The sequence below is a fragment of the Paramormyrops kingsleyae genome, chromosome 7 (assembly GCF_048594095.1).
Source record: "Paramormyrops kingsleyae isolate MSU_618 chromosome 7, PKINGS_0.4, whole genome shotgun sequence".
Classification (NCBI taxonomy): Eukaryota; Metazoa; Chordata; class Actinopteri; order Osteoglossiformes; family Mormyridae; genus Paramormyrops; species Paramormyrops kingsleyae.
Window position 1 is genome coordinate 19,348,018 of NC_132803.1, and position 19,790 is coordinate 19,367,807.

The 19,790-nt window shown below is 39.1% G+C and overlaps 1 protein-coding gene across 1 annotated transcript; it reads left to right on the forward strand.

Moving 5' to 3' along the window:
• Window positions 1-1,864: 1,864 nt before the first annotated feature.
• On the forward strand, window positions 1,865-18,911 carry LOC111849797 (phosphatidate cytidylyltransferase 1-like). The gene is made up of 13 exons (XM_072714456.1): window positions 1,865-2,383; window positions 10,274-10,422; window positions 10,511-10,607; window positions 10,807-10,904; window positions 11,107-11,246; window positions 13,408-13,466; window positions 14,857-14,939; window positions 15,209-15,296; window positions 15,665-15,733; window positions 15,997-16,149; window positions 16,736-16,855; window positions 16,939-17,042; window positions 17,284-18,911. The coding sequence occupies exons 1-13, from the start codon at window positions 2,327-2,329 to the stop codon at window positions 17,414-17,416; spliced, it is 1,350 nt and encodes a 449-aa protein (XP_072570557.1). The 5' UTR covers window positions 1,865-2,326; the 3' UTR covers window positions 17,417-18,911.
• Window positions 18,912-19,790: the final 879 nt, after the last annotated feature.

Sequence of the window (19,790 nt, forward strand, 5' to 3'; positions counted from 1 at the left end):
ATCTTCCGAATAATGACCCAGCATCCAGTCCATACAAGCATTGGACAGAGTAGGAGCAATAACACACCCTGGCCAACCCAAGAATCAACTGGGAAGAACGCGGAGGCTCTCTCTCCACTCTGCACAGCACTCACAGTACCAGTGTACAGACCAGCCATGATGTTCAGCAACTTCGGGGGGGATCCTGCAAAGTCTCAGGATGTCCCTCGAAGCAACTCAATCAACTGAGTCGAACGCTTTACGAAAATCAACAAAGGCTGCAAGGAACCTCTGCTGATATTTGCGCTTGTGCTTTATGAGAACCCTCAGTGCCAGGATATAGTCAATGATAGACTTCTTAGGTGTAAAACCAAACTGCTCCGGTTGCTGACAGGCAAGCAAGTGATCCCAGATCCCCTTAAGGATGACCCTAGCAAGGACCTTACCCGGCACTGAAAGCAGTGTTATCCGCCTGTAGTTGCTGCCATCCAGGCGATCACCGTTCCCTTTCCAGATAGGGACTACAAGTCCTGTTTTCCAGTCAGTTTGGATGATACCCGTCTCCCAAATGGAAGCAAAGATTGCCTGCAATACCAGGACAACCTTACTAACAGCCTTGAGAAGTTCACCCTGGACACCACAGATCCCTGCGGACTTCCCTACCCCCAGCTGATTCACCACCCGTGCAATCTCAGTGAGATTGGGTGATTCATAGCTGATTGGAGAATCAGCTTCGAGAACCATGGACCCAGAGATGTCCAACATCCTAGCTGGAGGGTCCGCTTTAAACAACTGCTCAAAGTAGTTGGAGCCACTTTAACCCCAGTTTCCAGACCCATGAGGACCAACACAATCATCTTAGCCAATTTATGCCCATTTAAGTGACATTTAAGCCAATCAGCATCAAACTAAGCTCAACATCTTCAACATCAGGTCCTGTCTAATCTTTCACACCTTTTTTCCATATAAAAATTTTTTATTAAAGAAAACAGGAACAGGGCAACAAAACAGATCGCGTAGGATCAAACAGAAGACACTACTAGCAAGAGGGAAAAGCATGCACACACAGACGCAAGCATGCAGGGGCAACATCAATGACCAGACTGGGGAACACAGAACTGAGAGGAGCAGACAAGGGGCAGGTGGAATGATCCACACAAGGGCTGAAATGAGAGGTACTGTAAGACAAATGAGCAACAGGGAGAGAATGAGGGAGCAGGAATACAGGGCGTAACAACAGAGAGAAAAAGACATGTCATCATTTACTATGCAGGGGACAGTTTCCTGTTATAAGATTTTTTATAAGAATTTTATAAGAATTTACAAACAATGTAGCATTAAGAAGGTTTTGGGAAACTCACCCCATCTTTATGCTACTGTATCTTCCATTGCCAAAAACCCTATGTGACATCAATTAACTTATTAGAAAACTCCTGAATTAGTTAACAGACAACATATCTTAGGTATATTAATTTCAGGCTTGCAGATGAGGGACAACTGGGGGGGCTGATGACAAAAATACTGGAAAAGCATTGCTGGATGAGGTTGGTGCGTGCATAGTTGGTGGCTCCTTGGTGGCTAGTTTTACTGGAAGAACAGGATTCCCAGCACTTTTTGGACAGGTGGGATGTTGGGGTTAAGCTGGCCACCTTTGATAAATTCTGATGTAGCTTGTACTTGTCTTAACTGTGAGACATAATTCAGATTTCTGCCCTTGGGAAATTTGGGAATGCAGAGAAGGCAGGCAAGAATTTAAGCTCATGTGAATGATCACCGCAAATGGCTTGGCAGGTATGGCCTCTGAGTGGCGTAGAGGGCTCGCCTCAGCTAATTAATTCAAAGTCAGGATATAATTCCCTGAAGGCTGTAATGTGAGAAGCCTGCCTTGGCCCAGCCTGAACGTCAGAGGGTGCTGTGTTTGTTTAAGTGCCACCCGTTTAAAATAATTTATTAATGGCAGTCAGTTATGAATAACCTGAAACATAACTTCCATTGCTAAACCGAACCATTGACAGATGTGGATAGTTTTACAAAAGATTGTTGGGCTGGGGAAGGTGAGAAGGAGAGAGAGAGCGAGTTAGGGAGAGGTATATCCGTGTGGAGGAAGAGGGGAGATGAAGGGATTACCGTGGATCTGCTACACCAACCTGGCGCTTGAGCTGCTTTTGTGGTCTTAAACACATGCACGCAGTCTACCAGGAGGTGCGCAAACACGCCGAGTCTTTTACTGTTCTTGCGAAGCATCCGAGCCAGATTCACAAAACATCGTTAATGGTGCCAAACTGCGCTAGTCGACGGTGTTGTGCTGCGTGAGGAATCACCTGCCTGGTTTGTCCGCCGCGGAGCAATGAGGAGGCGAGTCGGCAGAGGTGACCCTGACAGCTCAGGAAACATCAGTGACAAGGTAAGATAAGTATTTAAATGAACTGCTACCATCTCGATTGAATTTTAAGGGTTTTACTTATTATATATACAGATCCCAACCTGGATTAAGCTGTACGTGTAAGTGAAGACGTCATGATCGTGCTTAACTACATATTCAAAAGAGCTGCTTAGGACAAGTCAGTCTACATTTATGCTTGTTTTTATCATAATCATTGCTGCTAAGGTGCCACCAATTCCGCTTAAAATACAGAAGTTAGCTAACCTACATTAACCTTGGGAAACTAGCAGAAGTATAATACCCGGCTTATACCATTTTTAAAAGTTATTTTAAAATAGTGGGAAGAATCACCCGCAGAGTATTTGTATAGGTTAATGTAAAAGTATTCAATACCACATTAATTGAAAGATCATTACGATACATAACACCTGCAGTAGCTAAATATAGTAATAATTAATTTGTTATTCGGCCGGTGCTTCTCTCTGTACCAACCATTCTGCGTCCCGGCGATTTATTGCTTTTTTGTAAATGTGAATAACCGTTTTACATAACCCTATGAACTATATACAGTGTTGCAATTTGCATTCATTATTTCTCCATCCACGGCATGTTGTATGCTGTTTCAATGTAATGAAAAGTTCAAAGGTTGTGTGTGCAGCGTCAAGTAATCCTGTATCAGTATCATTAGGCTACAGTAATAAACCTGACCGACGCTATGTGCGACTTTAACACCGATGGCGTTACTGTAAAAACAATCTGATAATATATGTACATATAGAATGCACTAATACTGATACACATGCCGTCGCTAAGTCTTGCTGTTGATTTAGCAATCCAAGCCGGTGACAGGATATTGAAATGCTGCAGGATCTGTCTGACGAGAGGCTTTCAGAGGACGCCTGGAAAAAAGACACAGCTTTAAAGAAATTTATCATCTTCTAATCCTATTGTCTGGCAGCAAATGCCGGACACATTCAGGCTGCCCAATGCGTAACGTGATGTCTTTTCATTGTGACAACGAAACAATGACGTCAGCTTTCACGATATTTGTACTCTTATTAAAAGCAGTTTTACCAGCGTTACTGGTGTGCCCTGCATACTTTATATGAAACATAATTTGTCTGAAACGTCTGAACTTTTTGTCGTAGTCTGACTTTAATATTAGGTATGTGAAGTGCACATTCATTTGACCTTGGATACGTATTACAGTAACTGGGAAAAAAAACAACTTGAAGTAGTAATATAAACCATACAAATATAAATATTAAAGATCACCTCCTAAATGAATAATACTGCTAAATAATTTCTTAACGCATGATAACCTCTGTTTAATTGCAGCTCTATTAGGTTAGTGACTTTTTCAGCCCCGTAAATTATAACTCAGGTATTCATTTCTCGTACATTTCATATTTTAGAATTCTTTCTTTATGTAGCTAGCATTATATGGCACAGATCGGCATTTTATGTTCTTCTTTTAATCGGATGTGTGACAGGTGCTGTTTGGAGTAGGTGGGGTGAGTTCAGGGTTCGTTTGAAATCCTAAACCATTTTCAAATGTTCTTTGTATTACAAAGATACGTTTTTACTAAGTGAGTGCGGTGTCAACCGGGTTTAAAAACCGGAATTCCTTCCCCTAACTTATTCAATAGTTCGTTTTAAACATTTTCTGACTTTATGCAATACATACTTTTAAGAAAAAAATCACTGATTGTCTTATGGCAGAAATGTTCATTATACATTTGTGGAATATACTCTAATATGTAGGAAATTCGCTTAGGAAGCATAATTCCTGTAGCTCTATACCTATAGGAAAGCAATTGAGCAATTAATATATTTGTAAAATATACATACAATATAGTGGTAGTTCATTTTTGCAGAGATTCATCTCAGGTTTATAGTGGAATTATGTGATTGTCTTTTATTGCTCTGAAATTCCAACCAATCAGCTACAGCAACCTTGCTGCTTGATATCAGCATTATGGATTTTCATGAAAATACATCTTATAATACAGAAGACACCATGTTTGTATGGGTGTCTGCTGTACAACTCAGAGTCTTAATTAAAGGTCTCTGATAGATTAGGGTGTAAAGAGAGACTAATCTTCCAATTCCCACTGGTTCTTTCTGATGATAATTTGGGTTTTCAGGTGCACGGATGGATCAGTATTGTGTGCTAGCCTTTACCTGTTCTTAAAGTATTAAAGTATTAAATTAGTATTAAAGTAGTCTCAAGAATCATACACCCTTTTACCTTTTACTGTTTACCTTTTTTTCAGCTTGAAGGAGGGCCTTCTTAAGCAAGGTTACATTTTAATGTTGTTTTTAAGCCATTCCCACTTGTATATAGGACCTGCTCATGGTGTTCACTATTCTATGGTATGATAGTCAAATCTATGGTATGATAACTAAACTAGAAAATTATCAATTTAGTCACTTGCTTGGTTTATTTCTCCCATGAATGAAAGCAGCCACATGAAAAGCATACACCCTGCAGTGTGCTGTCCCGCAAACATGTGGACAGGTTGCAGAAGTGAGACAGACCTGGTGTGAAATTCCATACTCACTCTTCTTTTGGAATTGAGTCTGTGTCTTTTGTCATTTAACTGCCCCCTGCTTTACTCTGTTATGCACTTTGTTCCTTATGGGGTGTGTGTGGGGGGGGGGGGGGGGGGGGGGCATTTCCAGCAATTTTGGTTTGTTTATTTGTTTGGTTTGTGCTGTAATGCAGTAGGTCATACTAGGAAAGCTGAAGGAGAAAGTCTTATAAGAGGAAGTGTTATGGTGACTAATGTTTCATTACAGGGTCAACCGTTCACCATAATGAACATTTGATAGTTTATTTTTTTACTTGTATTTGTTTTTATTTACTGCATTTGATAGTTTGTGTTTGCTTTGGATTAATATATTTTAGTGTCATAATTACTAGAGTAATAATTGAACACCAACAACAAAAGTGGTTGATAACCGGCTTAGCAGCTCAACAGCCGTTGTCTTGCATGACTAAGGTTGGTGGTTGAAATCTTGCTTTGGCTCTGTGTCTGTTTTGATCATTAGATTACAGAAGATGTTCATTATGTTACATTCTAATGGTGTAATAAACAGCTTTGCTCTTATAGGTCAGCATTCCATATGCTTTAGTGTTTGTGAGTATAAGAACATAACAAACGAGAGGAGACCATTCAGCCTTGTTTGGGGGGAATTCAACTAATAGCTCAGAGTTGTTAAAATCTTATCTATCTCTGATTTAAAGGAGCCCAGGGTTTTAGTTTGCACTACACTAGCAGGAAGACTATTCCATACTCTAACTACACACTGTGTAAAGAAGTGCTTTCTCTCAAATCCATCTTAAAATGTTCTTCCACTAATTTCCACCTAAGGCCATGAGTTCTTGTAATTGAACTAATATTGAAGTAACTATTTGGTTGAACAGCAAACAGACCTGTTAGAATGTTTATATACCTGGATCATGTCCCCCCTTAGTCTCCTTTGCTCGAGGCTGAACAAATTCAGCTCAGCTAACCTCTCCTCATAAGACATTCCTCTAAGACCAGGAATCATTCTCGTAGCCTAACATTACACCCTTTCCAAGGTAGCAATGTCCTTTTTAAGGTATGGTGACCAACCCTGCACACAATATTCTAGGTGGGGTCTTACCAAGGAATTGTATAATCTTAGCGTCACCTCTCTTGATTTAAACTCCACACACCTAGAGATATAACCCAACATCCTATTGGCCTTTTTAATTGCTTCCCCACACTGGCGAGAGTCAGACATGGAAGCATCAACACAGACACCAAAGTCTTTCTCATAATCAGCTACCTTTATTGCAGTGGAACCCATAAAATATCTGTACTTTGTCTCTGCTCCCTGCATGGATTACCTTACATTTGTCCATGAAATTTCATCTGCCAGGTATCACTAATTATCTCCCAGTCACTAATTAAATCCAGATCCCACTGTAGCCTCTGTGCCGCTAGTTCAGTATCTGCTACACCATCCGCCTTGATGTCAATATCATTAATGTAAATTAGGAATAACAGTGGTCCTAAAATTGAACCCTGCAGAACCCCACTGTGACATTGTGCCTCTAAGAACTACCTGCTGCTTCCTGTCTTCCAGTTTTCAGTCCAAGCTGCTACAATTCCTAAAATTCGTGCTGCTTCAAGCTTAAGCAGGAGACGTTTGTGGGGGACAACATCAAAAGCCTTCTGGAAATCAATTTCTCTTGTAGCTTCCTCAAAGAACTCAAGTAAATTAGTTAAACAGAATCTACCTCTCTTAAATCCATGTTGGCTATCCCTCAGAATGTTATTTGAATCCAGGTAGTCTACCATTTTCACTTGGATTATAGCTTCCATTACTTTTCTAGTTATCCAAGTTAAACTAATTTGGCCTATAGTTTGATAGATTACTTCTATCCCCTTTTTGAATATGGGAGTTATATTAGCATGCTAAGGATTTCTGAATTGGTAAAGTTAAAGGTCGGCAAATAAACTATAGGTAAGATGTCATCAGGGCCCTGCGATTTATTTATTTTGAGCTTAGCTAGGCTTTGTAGCACATCAGCTTCAGCTATACATATATTAGTCATAGACGATGCTGGATTAGTAATAAAATTCGGTATGTTACCCGTGTCCTCTACAGTGAATACCCGTGCAAAACAATCATTAAGCTCATTAACTATATCAATTTAAATTTCCTTACTATCAAGGCTTTTACTATCATGAAGATTAGTGAGCTCTTTTGGAGTTAAAATATTGGAAGAAACTTTTAATGTCATCCTTAGTCTCCATTCTTCCTTTTGACATTCCTCTTAGCAAGTCTAATATATTATTTTTTAACTCAACTTGTAGACTCCTACTTTATTCCAACATCACTAGTTATTTTCCATTTGTGGAACAGAGCCCTTTTCCTCCTGACTTTATTCTTAATTTCCGTAATAAACCACCTTGGTTGCAGTTTCCTAGATTAAGTTCTGCTGGAAACAGGTATGAAGTCCTCTTGCACTTTCAATAATGTGCTTTCAAAAAAATCCCATGCCTCTTCAACAGTTTTGTTATTCCCATCCAGTTCACAGTTTCTACTTTCAGTCTCAAACCATTTACTGTAAGTTAGCCTTCCTTACATTGTATATTTTTGTTTTGGTCTTCACACATTAAAATTAACCTCAAATGTAACCATGTTATGATCACTACTGTCAAGTGGTTCTAAAACCTCAAATTTTCCAATCCTGTCCTGGTTATTAGAGAAAACAAGATCGAGAATGGTTTCTTCCCTGGTGTGGATTTTAACAAACTGAGTAAAAAAGCAATCTTGTACCAATTCCACCATGTCAAGTGCATCTAGTTTTACCCATATAGCTTCTGTACTTTTATCATTATTACTCCTAGTATTTAAGTACAGACAGCAAAGGTTAGGCCTTTTACAGTGCCCAATTTCATTATTATTTGGGGTTTTCCGTCTTCCCCCACCTAAATTCCTAAACAACCTCCTTATCTAGTTTAAACACTCCTCAACTGCTCTACATACGCCTCCCAATACATTGGTCCCCCTCTGGTGTGGTGAAAGCAGCCTTATGTGTTAACTAATAATGACTGAGAAAATTTAGAATGTTTAAAAATTTTGGAAAATCAGAAGTCGCTTAATATGTGCAGATGTGGACAAATTCGTTGGTATCCTTCCACAAAAAAACTGTCTCTGAGAACTTGAAACTGACAAAAGTTTAATGACATTCCTTATTGCTTATTCCATATGTAACACAAATCAGACTTTGCTTTTGATTATTGATTCATATAATTAACTGAAAATACTATACCTTGGTCTCTGAAAATAGGAAAATAGGTGGAAATAAAAGCAGGATGGGCTAGTTTCATATAGAGTTTTTTTCATTTTTATTTGTAAAAACATGTCCTCTTTGAGTAGATAGTGGTTCAACAATGCAATATTTAGAGCTGTTGTGCAAGAGTGTGCGACTTTACTTGAATACATTTATCAGTCAAAACAAGGAGCCTTTTGTTAACATAATTGTCTGGCACGGCCTAAGCACCAAACAAGGTTGGGCAGGGCTCTTTATAACGTCCTGTTGCCCAAGGTGTGCTTATCAGATGTGTCCTCTGGCCATCACCCAGCCTGGAGCATTGAGTTCTGTGAGGTTGACTGCACACTGTAGTAGGCAGGAAGAGCAGGGTGTGCATTGTCCTTTTAGTCCATGAGTAAGTATACTACCCCCCCCACCTCCCAGTTAATAATTCCCCTTCTTATTCCAGTAGTTCCCTCTCATTGTCGTTTTTCATTTAAGCTAGCAAAATAGCACAAATGTTTCATTTACAACAAAAACGAATGTGTCCTTTGCCCATTGAAAGTAAAGGGACAATGACTTCCACGATGTCCAAGGGTCTACACCTAAATCTCACCCATTTCCCTATTCGCAACCAGCTTACTCCCAGTTACGTTAATGTCCCTGCTGGATACTGTCGAGGGAGAGAAGGTTTTTTGACCTGTGTTAATTTTAAACATTAACGCCTCACTGAAGAGGAGCCTTATTTAATCAGTACAGTACATGGAACAGTAAGAGGAATGTCGGCATTGTTTCTGACAACAAATTTCCCTGCAGTGCCAAATATCCAGCGTTCGTTACATATTTCAGTCGCATATCTAAAAACTAGCATTCTCTGTACGCCTCCATGGCCATGCTAAACTACCAGAACAATGTCCAGCTTTTTTTCCTTGGAATTTATATATCAAATGACAGGTACTTTGTAAACCACTCCTAAAATGTGTATAACCCATGTACAGTATTAACCTTGGAGATGATATCTGACTTTTGTAGTACAATCTAAAAATTTTAAAAGGAGAGGGCAGCATAGTAAGGCCAATGCACTATTTACACATTTTCATTCCACAATGTGCTTCACTGATGACTCATCTTTCGTCATGTCAGGTTGTGCTTTTGATTTTTGCAAACCAAATTTTAGCACCAAGATGAGCTAGACCTTACACAGTCTTTCAAAAGTGCTGAAATTGTCATTAGATCAATAAAACCTTTTTTTTTTTTTTAACAATAATGCATTTGTAATGCATACATAAAAGTATGTTAGTTTTTTGGTGGTAGTGTCAGTTTCTTTTAGGTCATTGTTTTTATTAAGTGACTTCAGGTTTTCCAAAATTTTGAAACATTTTCTAATAACATTATGAGTTGCACAAAGCTGCTTTCATCAAATAACGTTCCACTATATTAGTCAATTTTGATTACGTAAAATAATTTATTATACAATAATGTACTGTATTATTACTTGAGTAAATGAATCAATCCTTCCATCCAGGCATGTATTTTCAGCACCCAGCAAACACAGAGCACAAAGCAGGTGGAGACCCTGGATGGGATGCCTGTCCAAGTCAATGAAGGAGTTTCTAAATATAGGCCTCTGAACTTCCTATAATTAATTAGGTCTTTCACGCGGGTATTCAGTGCAAATTACAGAAGACTCTGAAGTGTACGTTGTAATCCTGTAATTATGGCTATAATTCTGTAACTGTAAATCTCATGTAAGAATTACATCCTGTCAAGGTGGTGCATCTTCTCAGCTTGCTGAGGAGGCTCCACCGTAAAAAGTGTAGCTGTCTGAGAAGTTTAATCCACGGATATTTCATTGTAAATCCACCTTCCTTATACAGCATTGTGGTTTATTTTATTTTTGTTACAACTTTTCTAATTTTGCTCTGCAGTTCTGAAGTTTTCATATGATATAGTAATGATTATATAACTTAACTTAAATCTTAATCTTATTATGTGCAGCATTAGTCTTGGTTAACTTTGTTTCCCACCATTAAGTTCTTCATAAATATTCCACTCTGTCCATTCATCCCAGATTCTGATCAAGCAAATTTTAAATTTGCTAACTCTGTGTGCAGGAGAAAGATGGCGAGGACAGACTGGCCTTCTCAGGTGAGGGAGAGGTGGAAGTGGAGGGAGACACCAAAGCTGACACGCCGGAGGTCCCGGCATCAGCAGACAACACTCCAGAATGTCTCAGCAAAGCTTTGGAAGGTCTCTCCTCCAGGTCAGCATTATCACTGCTGTGGAAGACAGCTTTTTATTATCAAAGGGGAAGAAATCTGTCCGATTTTCTTATTGTTATTATTTTGCAGATGGAAGAATTGCTGGATACGTGTCATTTTGTCTCTAACAATGATCACTGGGTTCTGCTTAGTGATCTGGGCTGGACCCATCATGCTAATACCACTGGTAAGTGCCAGGGAATGCTTCAGCTGTTGTTACAGAGTCAGCCTTCTGAGAAGAACAGTAAATGAAGATACAGTGGAAGAACCTCACAGAATGCATTTAACTATAAGAATTGCATGTCAGAAAATCAGCATGAATTTGTTTTATATGTTTTTACTTTTACACTGAAAACTATTAGTTTTTTATGTTTCATTCAATTTAGGTCATGACCATTCAGATTAAGTGCTTTCAGGAAATAATTACCATTGGATACAGAGTTTACCATTCCTATGAGCTGCCATGGTTCAGGACACTATGCTGGTAAGTCTGTATGGTAAGATAACAGGGCAGATGCATTGATTATGCTGACCACTGCCTTCTATGTGTTTTATTTTTACATACTGCCAGACAAATGATAGGTTCTTTACTGGTGTGGCACCAATAATTTCACTAAGTGCATTCTGACTACGGCATATGCGAAGTGCTGGTGAATAGAACTGAGATGGTCTGTTTTAAACTGCAGGTATTTCCTGATCTGTGTGAACTACTTCTTCTATGGTGAAACAGTAGCTGACTATTTTGGTGTATTGGTGAGGAGGAAGGAGCTGCTGCAATTCCTGGTGCGATACCATCGCTTCATCTCCTTCACCATGTATCTGGCCGGTAGGTAGCGGTTTGTGCCTCTGTGCTCATACATGACCTGTGGATCACCTGCAGTAAGGCAGGTACTGCTTTTGATCAAAAACTAAACCTAACAAAACGGTATTCTTATGTATATATCTTCTTTAATTTTTCCGTGCAAACAAATCAAATATACTGTATATGATGTACAGTGCTAAAACATGCTTTTAAGATTGCAAGTAATGCACATGCATACAGAGATGGACAATAATGGAAATGCATAACATAATGTCATATTATGATATTAATCTCAATGGTATAATAAGGACTAGGGCCCATCCTTTGCTTTCATGACAGTTTCCGTCCTTAGAATGCTGCCATACAAGCCGTCTTCAGGAAGGAAAGCCTCAAGTTATTTGCAGGATGAGGAAGTATACAGTACATCTGCTTCGCATGCTGTGCTCCGTGAAACCACTCTTGAATTTGTTCAGCTCTGTGTATGGGGAAATATAGGGCTTTTAGAACATAGGATGCATCAGGTCCTGCATATCGGCATATTCTCTAGCCATTATGCAACCATAGAGAGCAATAATGAGATGCAATCCTGTTGGCTGTCCATGCCATTATGGATCCCCCAGCATGATTAACAGTTTGGCAACATGGTTGAAGGAATCCTTTAACTTTCTGCAAACATGAAGCCATATGGAAGTAGGAGAAAATGATTGATCAGATGATATTACTTTTTTTTTTTTCCATGGCTCAGGTGTCCAAGGTTTGTCCTCCTTACACCTGTGTGTTTGTGCACTGGCTTTGGATACAAGCATGTTAAGGATGGCAGCTCTGCCTGTGCCAGATTTGTGAAGTTCTTGTTGATACTGGGTCCTGTGGTCATTTATGAGGCCTTGGCTTTGCAGTGTTTAGCATGTTTTCTGCCAGTGCAAAACGTCTGTGTTTAACATATACTCTCATAGTATTAATTTTCCATTAATCTTGCAGCTTTTGTGACTGATACACCTCAAGTTCAGTCATGGAACGTTTTGTCCCTTGGGAGCTCTTTTGTCTTGTGTTGCTTTGAAAGTTAACATTTCTTTATTGCCAGACCTTCTTTTATAGCTGACAAATGCTGCTAATTGACTGTCAGCCTCACATGGATAAATTTTGTGGGTGTGTTTGTAATTGCAATGTAGTTACTGTTATTTCTGTCATTTTGTCCACTGCAGAAATAAATTGTTGTTTTTATGAAGCAAATAATGGTTTAATAAATGCAAAACTACTAAATGAAATAAAATATAGGGATTTGTTTTATGAAACAATAGTATAGCTGTGGAAATTGGTTGTGTTATTTAGTTGGTTAAGTAGACTTCTAGAAGTCTTTGTAGACTAAGTAGACTGCTAAGAGTCACTCCAGGGGATGTACATTTACATACCTATTGGCCACAGGGCTGCGGAATTAGTATGTGCAGAGCGAATTTGTCACACTGCATTAACAGCTCATTCATAACCCTGCACTTCTTATCAATCTGAAGGTTAATAACTTACCTACTCAGCATAAAGTCTGTCTGCAGGGCAGACTGTAATATGAAGACCACCCATACACACCATCTTGGTGCTTACAACTCATTATAAACAGTGTTTCCTAAACCAGTCCTTGGACCCTCAGACAGTACTCATTTTTTTGTTCTCTCCTGGCTTCAAACACACCTGTAGCAGGTATTTGATTTCCTTGATTGCCTTGGAGGTGCAAAAATGTGCACTGTCTTTGGGTCCCCAAGGACTGGATTGGGAAACACTGCTCTAAAGTATGTACTTCAATTACTTTACTTAATTCAAAAAACTTTATACTGTTTGTATAGTTTTAAAAAAAGGTTAGGATGCTATTCCTCTGACCAGAACGTAACTGGTTCAAATCCCAGGTTTGGCATGTGATTCCTTCACTGGGCACCCAGAACACAGTTACTTCAGGGACTGTCTAAGACCGCTTTCTCAAAAATGTACGTTACTTATATAAAAGATAAAAAACATCTGCTAAATAAGTAAAATGTTAAATAATTAGGATTTGAATGGATTTTCTTCATATGCCTGTACTATGTTAGGTTGAATTGTTAAAATTATAGCGGCTCACATACAGTTTACTAACACTGATGTTGTTCAGGTTTTATTATTTTCAAGTGCAATTAACTGGAAATCATTTGCTTTTTTTCAGGTTTCTGCATGTTTGTGCTGAGTTTAGTGAAGAAACATTACCGACTGCAGTTTTACATGGTATGAGTCTGATATGTAACTGCCAGTGTGGACCAGAGCCAGTTCCACCACCCATTCCTGACATGAAAGGGCGTGAATGACAGATTTTGAACCAGATACAAGCTTACAATGCGTACATGCTATGTAACTGCCAGCACCTTTTCAGGCTAATGTGCTTGCTTCATAGTACAAGCTACTTACGGTCAAAAGAGTGGTAAAGCCAATAATTATTCACCTGCATTCGTCAGGGGGAAAGAATAGTGAAGTCAAATAATACAAAGCAAATTTGCAGAATCACAGGAATTTTTAACTGACAATTTACACATCTGTAGTGTTGTATAAGTTACTAGTTTATTGGCGCTTTTCCACGGCTTACAGGAACCAGGCCATACCCAAGCCGTACCGCAAAGAGACAGTAGTTACAGGTCGGTTCCATCTTGCTTCAGTTTTCCACTGCAGAAGGGTTGGTAAAGGCGTTGCCGGGTTTGGAGAGACAGTGACATAAAACCTGTTTATTATGGGCCTATTCATGTCAATGAATGGCCCATATTACTCTTCACCTAGTTTTATTTACTGTTTCCACCGTGTACATCATAATTTACTATAAGATCATTTTTGTTAGCATGTGTGAGAGAATCGCAGTGTTATGTTAACATGAATTAGCATTAGCTTGTGTAAATTTACATTATGAATCCGTTTTCAGGCTCCAAGTTAGTAATAGTATCATACATTGTGATGTATGATACTATTAATAATTAATGATATATAGAATATGCCCTTTTTTTGCTTCAAATAATCCATGCATATCAGTACAGATTATCGGCATCTCCATGAATTTTGACCAATCAGATGGTGGTGACACAACCAGATCAGTATAGTACTGGTCAGGTACGGCTCGCATAATATACAATGGGGAAAAACACCCGTCTCCTCTCAGTATGGCTTGGGTACGGCTTCATTCTTGGTGGCAGAGGACAAGTGCCAAATGCCTTACTATTTATCCATACTGGGATTTGCAAATATCTGTCAGCGATCCCCATTCTAGCTTCACCACTATCACAGGGTTTAAAGCCTGTGGCTGGGCGATATAAGATACAGGGTAGGGGAGCACCCTGGATAGGATGCCAATCCATTGTAGCTTACACAGTCACATGATTTGCAAGGGAGGAAACTCATGTCAGACAGAGAAAACATGCAAAATCTACATACTGAGATGGAACTTTATCCCCCAGTCCTGGAGGGTGATGCAATATTGCTATCCACTACACATGCCTGCCACCCATAACTCTTTAATCACATAGGGTTTTCTGTGTCTATCAATATTTCAGAAATGAATCATTTGAAAATATATTCATTACCAGAGAACTGCATAGACCATGTTGAAAGCCCTATGCTTTGCATCTCATTTCAGTTTGCCTGGACCCATGTGACACTGCTCATTGTGGTAACCCAGTCCCATCTGGTCATTCAGAACCTTTTTGAAGGATTGGCCTGGTAAGAGCGACATACACTCAGCACTTACACATAAACATAAAATAATCTGATTTGACTTGTCTAATATAAAAAATGTGCTAGCAGTCTGCCTGATTCTTTGATACTTAAAAAGCACTTTATTACCTAAAAAAAAATTGGACATAGATAAATAATACATATGAGTAACAAAAGAATATTTGCTTTGTGACAGTCCTTCAGTTTGTTTTGGAATGCTGTGGAAATGTGTAACAAATGGATATTTTTTTAAAAAGTGTAACATTCTTCCATAGGTTTCTTATTCCAGCATCGATTGTGATTTGCAATGACATCATGGCTTACCTGTTTGGTTTCTTCTTTGGAAGAACACCTTTGATTAAGGTTGTATAATCAATTGTAACTGGCATTAGGCTTTGAAAATGCATATTTTTCATGAGAGTAAGTGAAAATTTATTGGTCTGAATGGTGCTAAGTTTGGTTAAATCTTGGCTATTGTAAATGAATACTGTACTTATTCATTAAACTAAAAGAATTCTTTCTAAAATAAAGGGATATTAATCAACGTGCCAATCTTAGTTTATGATTTACTTCTTTCAAAATAATGTGATTAAGTAATTAATTATGCCAACGGCAACCTACACCTAGAAAATGTATTTTAGACTAATGCCATAGAGGAACTGTGTATAAAGTGAGCAGTTGCAGTTCCATGTCAGGTATTAATCTATAATGGTTTGTTTGTGACGCTGCAGCTCTCTCCAAAGAAAACCTGGGAGGGTTTCATCGGAGGATTCTTTGGCACGCTTGTCTTTGGGTTCATTGTGAGTAGAACAACACTGTACTTAGTAATGGCACACAGAATGATAATGCACATTTGACATTGGCACAGGTGCAGTCCATCATTTGGATGAAGTTTTGATACTGGCTAATAAAAAATAACATCCTTTGCTTTTGGTCGTGACTGTGTGTTGGTACTTTGTACATAAGTGCCAATTTAAATGTTATGTAAATAGGCATATATGATGTAATTTTAAGAATCCAACCTCTCCTTCTTGATAATATCCTGCTCACTGTATCTCTGCAGTTCTCTTACCTCGTCGCTCATATCCAGTACTTCATTTGCCCTGTTGAGTACGACAGTGAGATGAACCGTTTTACCATGGAGTGTCAGCGCTCAGATCTTTTCATGCTGCAAGAATATAGCCTCCACCCCGTGGTGCAGAACGTCCTTGGATGGGTAAGGACTTGCAGGGGGAGAGGGGGTTGAGTGTGTCTGAGAACAATTGAAAGTGCCCCCTTCCCCCTTTCTTGAGCTTCCAAGTGCCCCTTTTTGATCACCAACCTCCCTCATCCACAGCTAGTAAATGTTGCCGGTCACCGACAATCAGCTAAATGATTTACTAACCAGGGACCCCATTCCCTGAAAATTAACTGAGGGGGACCCCCCCCCCCCCCCCATCTAGCTTCCATCCCTTAAAGTTTTTCCACGGCACTGGTAAAGACCACCTTGAATTCCACTGGATTCCATTCCAATTTCAGAGAGCCACACCATTCATGACATGAATCTCTCCAATTAAAATGCTGCAAGCTGGTAAGACTTTGTGAGGTGGTGCTTAGATATTCTACAAGTATAGTGCCAGTTGGATCCTCTTTGTTGTCCCACAGAGGCATTGATGCGTCATTGATTATTATACCCATCTCTGAAGGCTGTAGTCAATAGAAATGGAACTAGAATGACATTTTGTTGGTGACAGTGTAGAGGATATTGAGCTCAGGACTGGGGGAGACCGAGCAATAAATCCATTTTTGTTCTCTTTTTTCAGGAAACGCTGACTCTGTATCCATTCCAAGTCCACAGCATCGCGCTCTCCACCTTTGCTTCTCTGATAGGCCCATTTGGTGGCTTCTTTGCCAGTGGGTTTAAGAGAGCTTTCAAAATAAAAGTAAGCACACGCTGATTGAGATGAGTCTGAGATTCTTAAGATGACTATGAGCTACTGTGCGTCTCAACTCTGGTCTCCTACAGGATTTCGCAGACACCATTCCTGGACATGGAGGCATCATGGATCGCTTTGACTGCCAGTACCTAATGGCCACCTTTGTTCATGTTTACTTGACCAGCTTTATCAGGTACTTCCACTACAAAGTGCTTAGCCAGCTTCAAAAGCATCACTTTGTTCTTGAGCTTCTTTGCCTTAAGGAAATAGCAGTGAATTAATGAGCTGTGTGTGGTTCAGGTTAGTTTAATATGCATGATTGTTTAGTAGGGGAAGAGGGGACCGGCTTCCATGCATATGTATAGCTATACCCTTTCACGGTATGCCGAGGTCGATCACTGCACTGAGTGTCATATCTCCCGATTGTCCTCCAGGGGTCCCAACCCCAGCAAAGTGCTGCAGCAGTTACTGGCCCTGCACCCAGAGCAACAGCTGAGCATTTTCTACTCACTGGGTGCCCATCTAAGGGAGAAGGGCATCCTACTAGCCACTGGAGGTGAGGACTAACAATCGCTTTGATATGGCACTCCCCACACTGGTCTGGACCAGGTCCTGTCCACCCTCAGTGTGAATCTTCACCCCATGAGACACTGTAGCAACATCTGGACAGTGCCTTGGGACAATGCAAACAAGTGCGCCAATGCTGATGCAAGAACAAGTATTCTAGTGCATTAATTGCTGTGGCAAGAATACAGCATCTTCTGCAACATCGGGCTTTGAGCACTTGATCGTAGACCACAGGTAGGCTACAGTATCCAGCAGATCTACATATCTGTGTGAATACTATGCTGAGATGGTTTGCCTCATGATGAAAAATTGTAACAAGCACTGGCAATCTCCAGCTCTTATAGCTAATTTAATATTATTCATATATGGTGTATAGGAAGCATTCTATATTCTTCAAATAGATGTCTGAAGCAGTGAGTAAATATGTAAACTTAAGTGATTATTGCTGAGGTAGTTTTAACTGCAGAATCAGGTCATCAGTGGCATCCTTGTAATGTCTCAGCCTTCTTCCAAATTGTGTGAATAGTTAATTGATATTGAATGTAGCAGACATGGCAAACTAGTTTGCACACAATTCTGAAACTGCATCACACAATGATGTGTACATATACTGATTTACATATATTGATTTATAGTATTTAAATAATGTTATTAAAATAATACAGTAATGTAAGCAATAGCTGGGATCTGTAGTATTTTATTTTGCAATATTTAACATTCCTACTGAATGTTATGAATTTAAAAAGCCTATAGTTTCCAAATAGATTTTTTGTAACTGGTTGTGCATTATGGCTTCAAGGTAATGTACAGATGTATATTAGCCAGTAGAGTTGGATGCATTACTCAATGCATAATTCAAGTTATTTTTTTAAAGAGATTTAACGCAAATGTATTGTTTTGTATGAGACTGAAGGGAAGCAGTGTGTGAAAATATTAGAACCCATTAATATCGTCAGGTTTGGGAGACATCTTTGTTTTTGTTCTGTACAGAGACTTAAAAGCAATGAGGTATTCTATGCACATACTGACTTTAGAGTAAACAAATCTCAGATGATGATGCAGCACACAGCTGCAGAGATCCTGTACACCTGTGAGTGTATCCCATCATGCTTTGTACATATCCAAATCTATGCCCATTATAAACTGCTTTTGAAAACAAGCAGACAGATGGAGAATAGATGTGAGTTCTGGTTTGTATCACTAATGCTTGGGAGGCATCAGTCTATTTTGCCTTTTTTACAGTTTCAGTTGTGCAAGGACTTTATTTGATCAATTAAACTCAATTACTCTTTTAAAATTTAAATTTTAATTACCATTTTCTATACAAGGACCTTGTCTAGAAACAAATGCGTGTCATAAAATCTGTTGCAGCGAAATATTTTGTATGAAACATTACTGTATTAGCATTATTACTATTTTATTGACATGGGGTAATGGTTATGTGATTTGTTGACATATTTTTCTTTACAAATAAAATTTATTTTAATACTGTTGAGTTCATGTATTACCTGTACTAGTGACTCTTTGTCATCTCGTCTTTCAGTCTGTTTTCCTGGTGAGGGTCACAGTGTGCCTATCAGGTCAGACTTGCTGGCCAGAGACTCTAGCATTTTGTAGGTGATCCCTATACAGTCCTAAGCCAGCTGAGAGATCAAGTCCCTCTCATGTGTTTTTTTTAAGTCTTCCCCAACACCTGAAGGGCCAATGCCCACAGCTCATGAGGACAGGGATGTAGATTGAACGGTAAACCGCGAGCCTTCTCTGGTGACCTAACTCCCCCTGCACCACTACAGACATTCACCGTACCTGCAAAAGTCCCCCTGTCAATCTCATGGTCCCTCTTATTAAGGTCCCTCTTATTCGTATCAAAATAAAAAACTTGATACGTAATTTGAATAAATAAATCATATAAAAATAAACTTTCTTGTAGGGCATAACACTAGAAAACTCAAGTAGCAAGTTTAGTTGCTAGGTTTTTTTTTCTTTGACTGCCTTGTTAAGTCCAGAAAAAGGGGTTTGACTAGGAATTGGGCGTTATGCCCTAAAAATATCAATTTTTTTTTCAGATATTCATCACAATATTCTAACTTCTTATGTAGAAATCAGTAAATTATAACAGGTATTTTTAAGTTTTGGCTATAATGACCAATTTGTTTTACTAATAGTTACTGAGCATGTGATACGTATAATGATTTCACCAACAATACACTAATACCTTGATGGAATTCATGTAACAATAGTGTATTATAACTGTCAATTATACAAGGTAACAAGTGTTTATATTCAAATTGGTGACGATATGAATGTTCATGATCACGATATGATATTCTATTGGTATATATCGCCGAGCCCTACCTCTTAACACTGCTCATCA

Coding starts and splice junctions, on each gene's coding strand:
- LOC111849797 (XM_072714456.1), top strand. CDS start 2,327: ATGAGGAGGCGAGTCGGCAGAGGTGACCCTGACAGCTCAGGAAACATC. Junction 10,423..10,510: donor TTGGAAGGTCTCTCCTCCAG/GTCAGCATTATC, acceptor ATTATTTTGCAG/ATGGAAGAATTGCTGGATAC. Junction 17,043..17,283: donor TACTTGACCAGCTTTATCAG/GTACTTCCACTA, acceptor ATTGTCCTCCAG/GGGTCCCAACCCCAGCAAAG.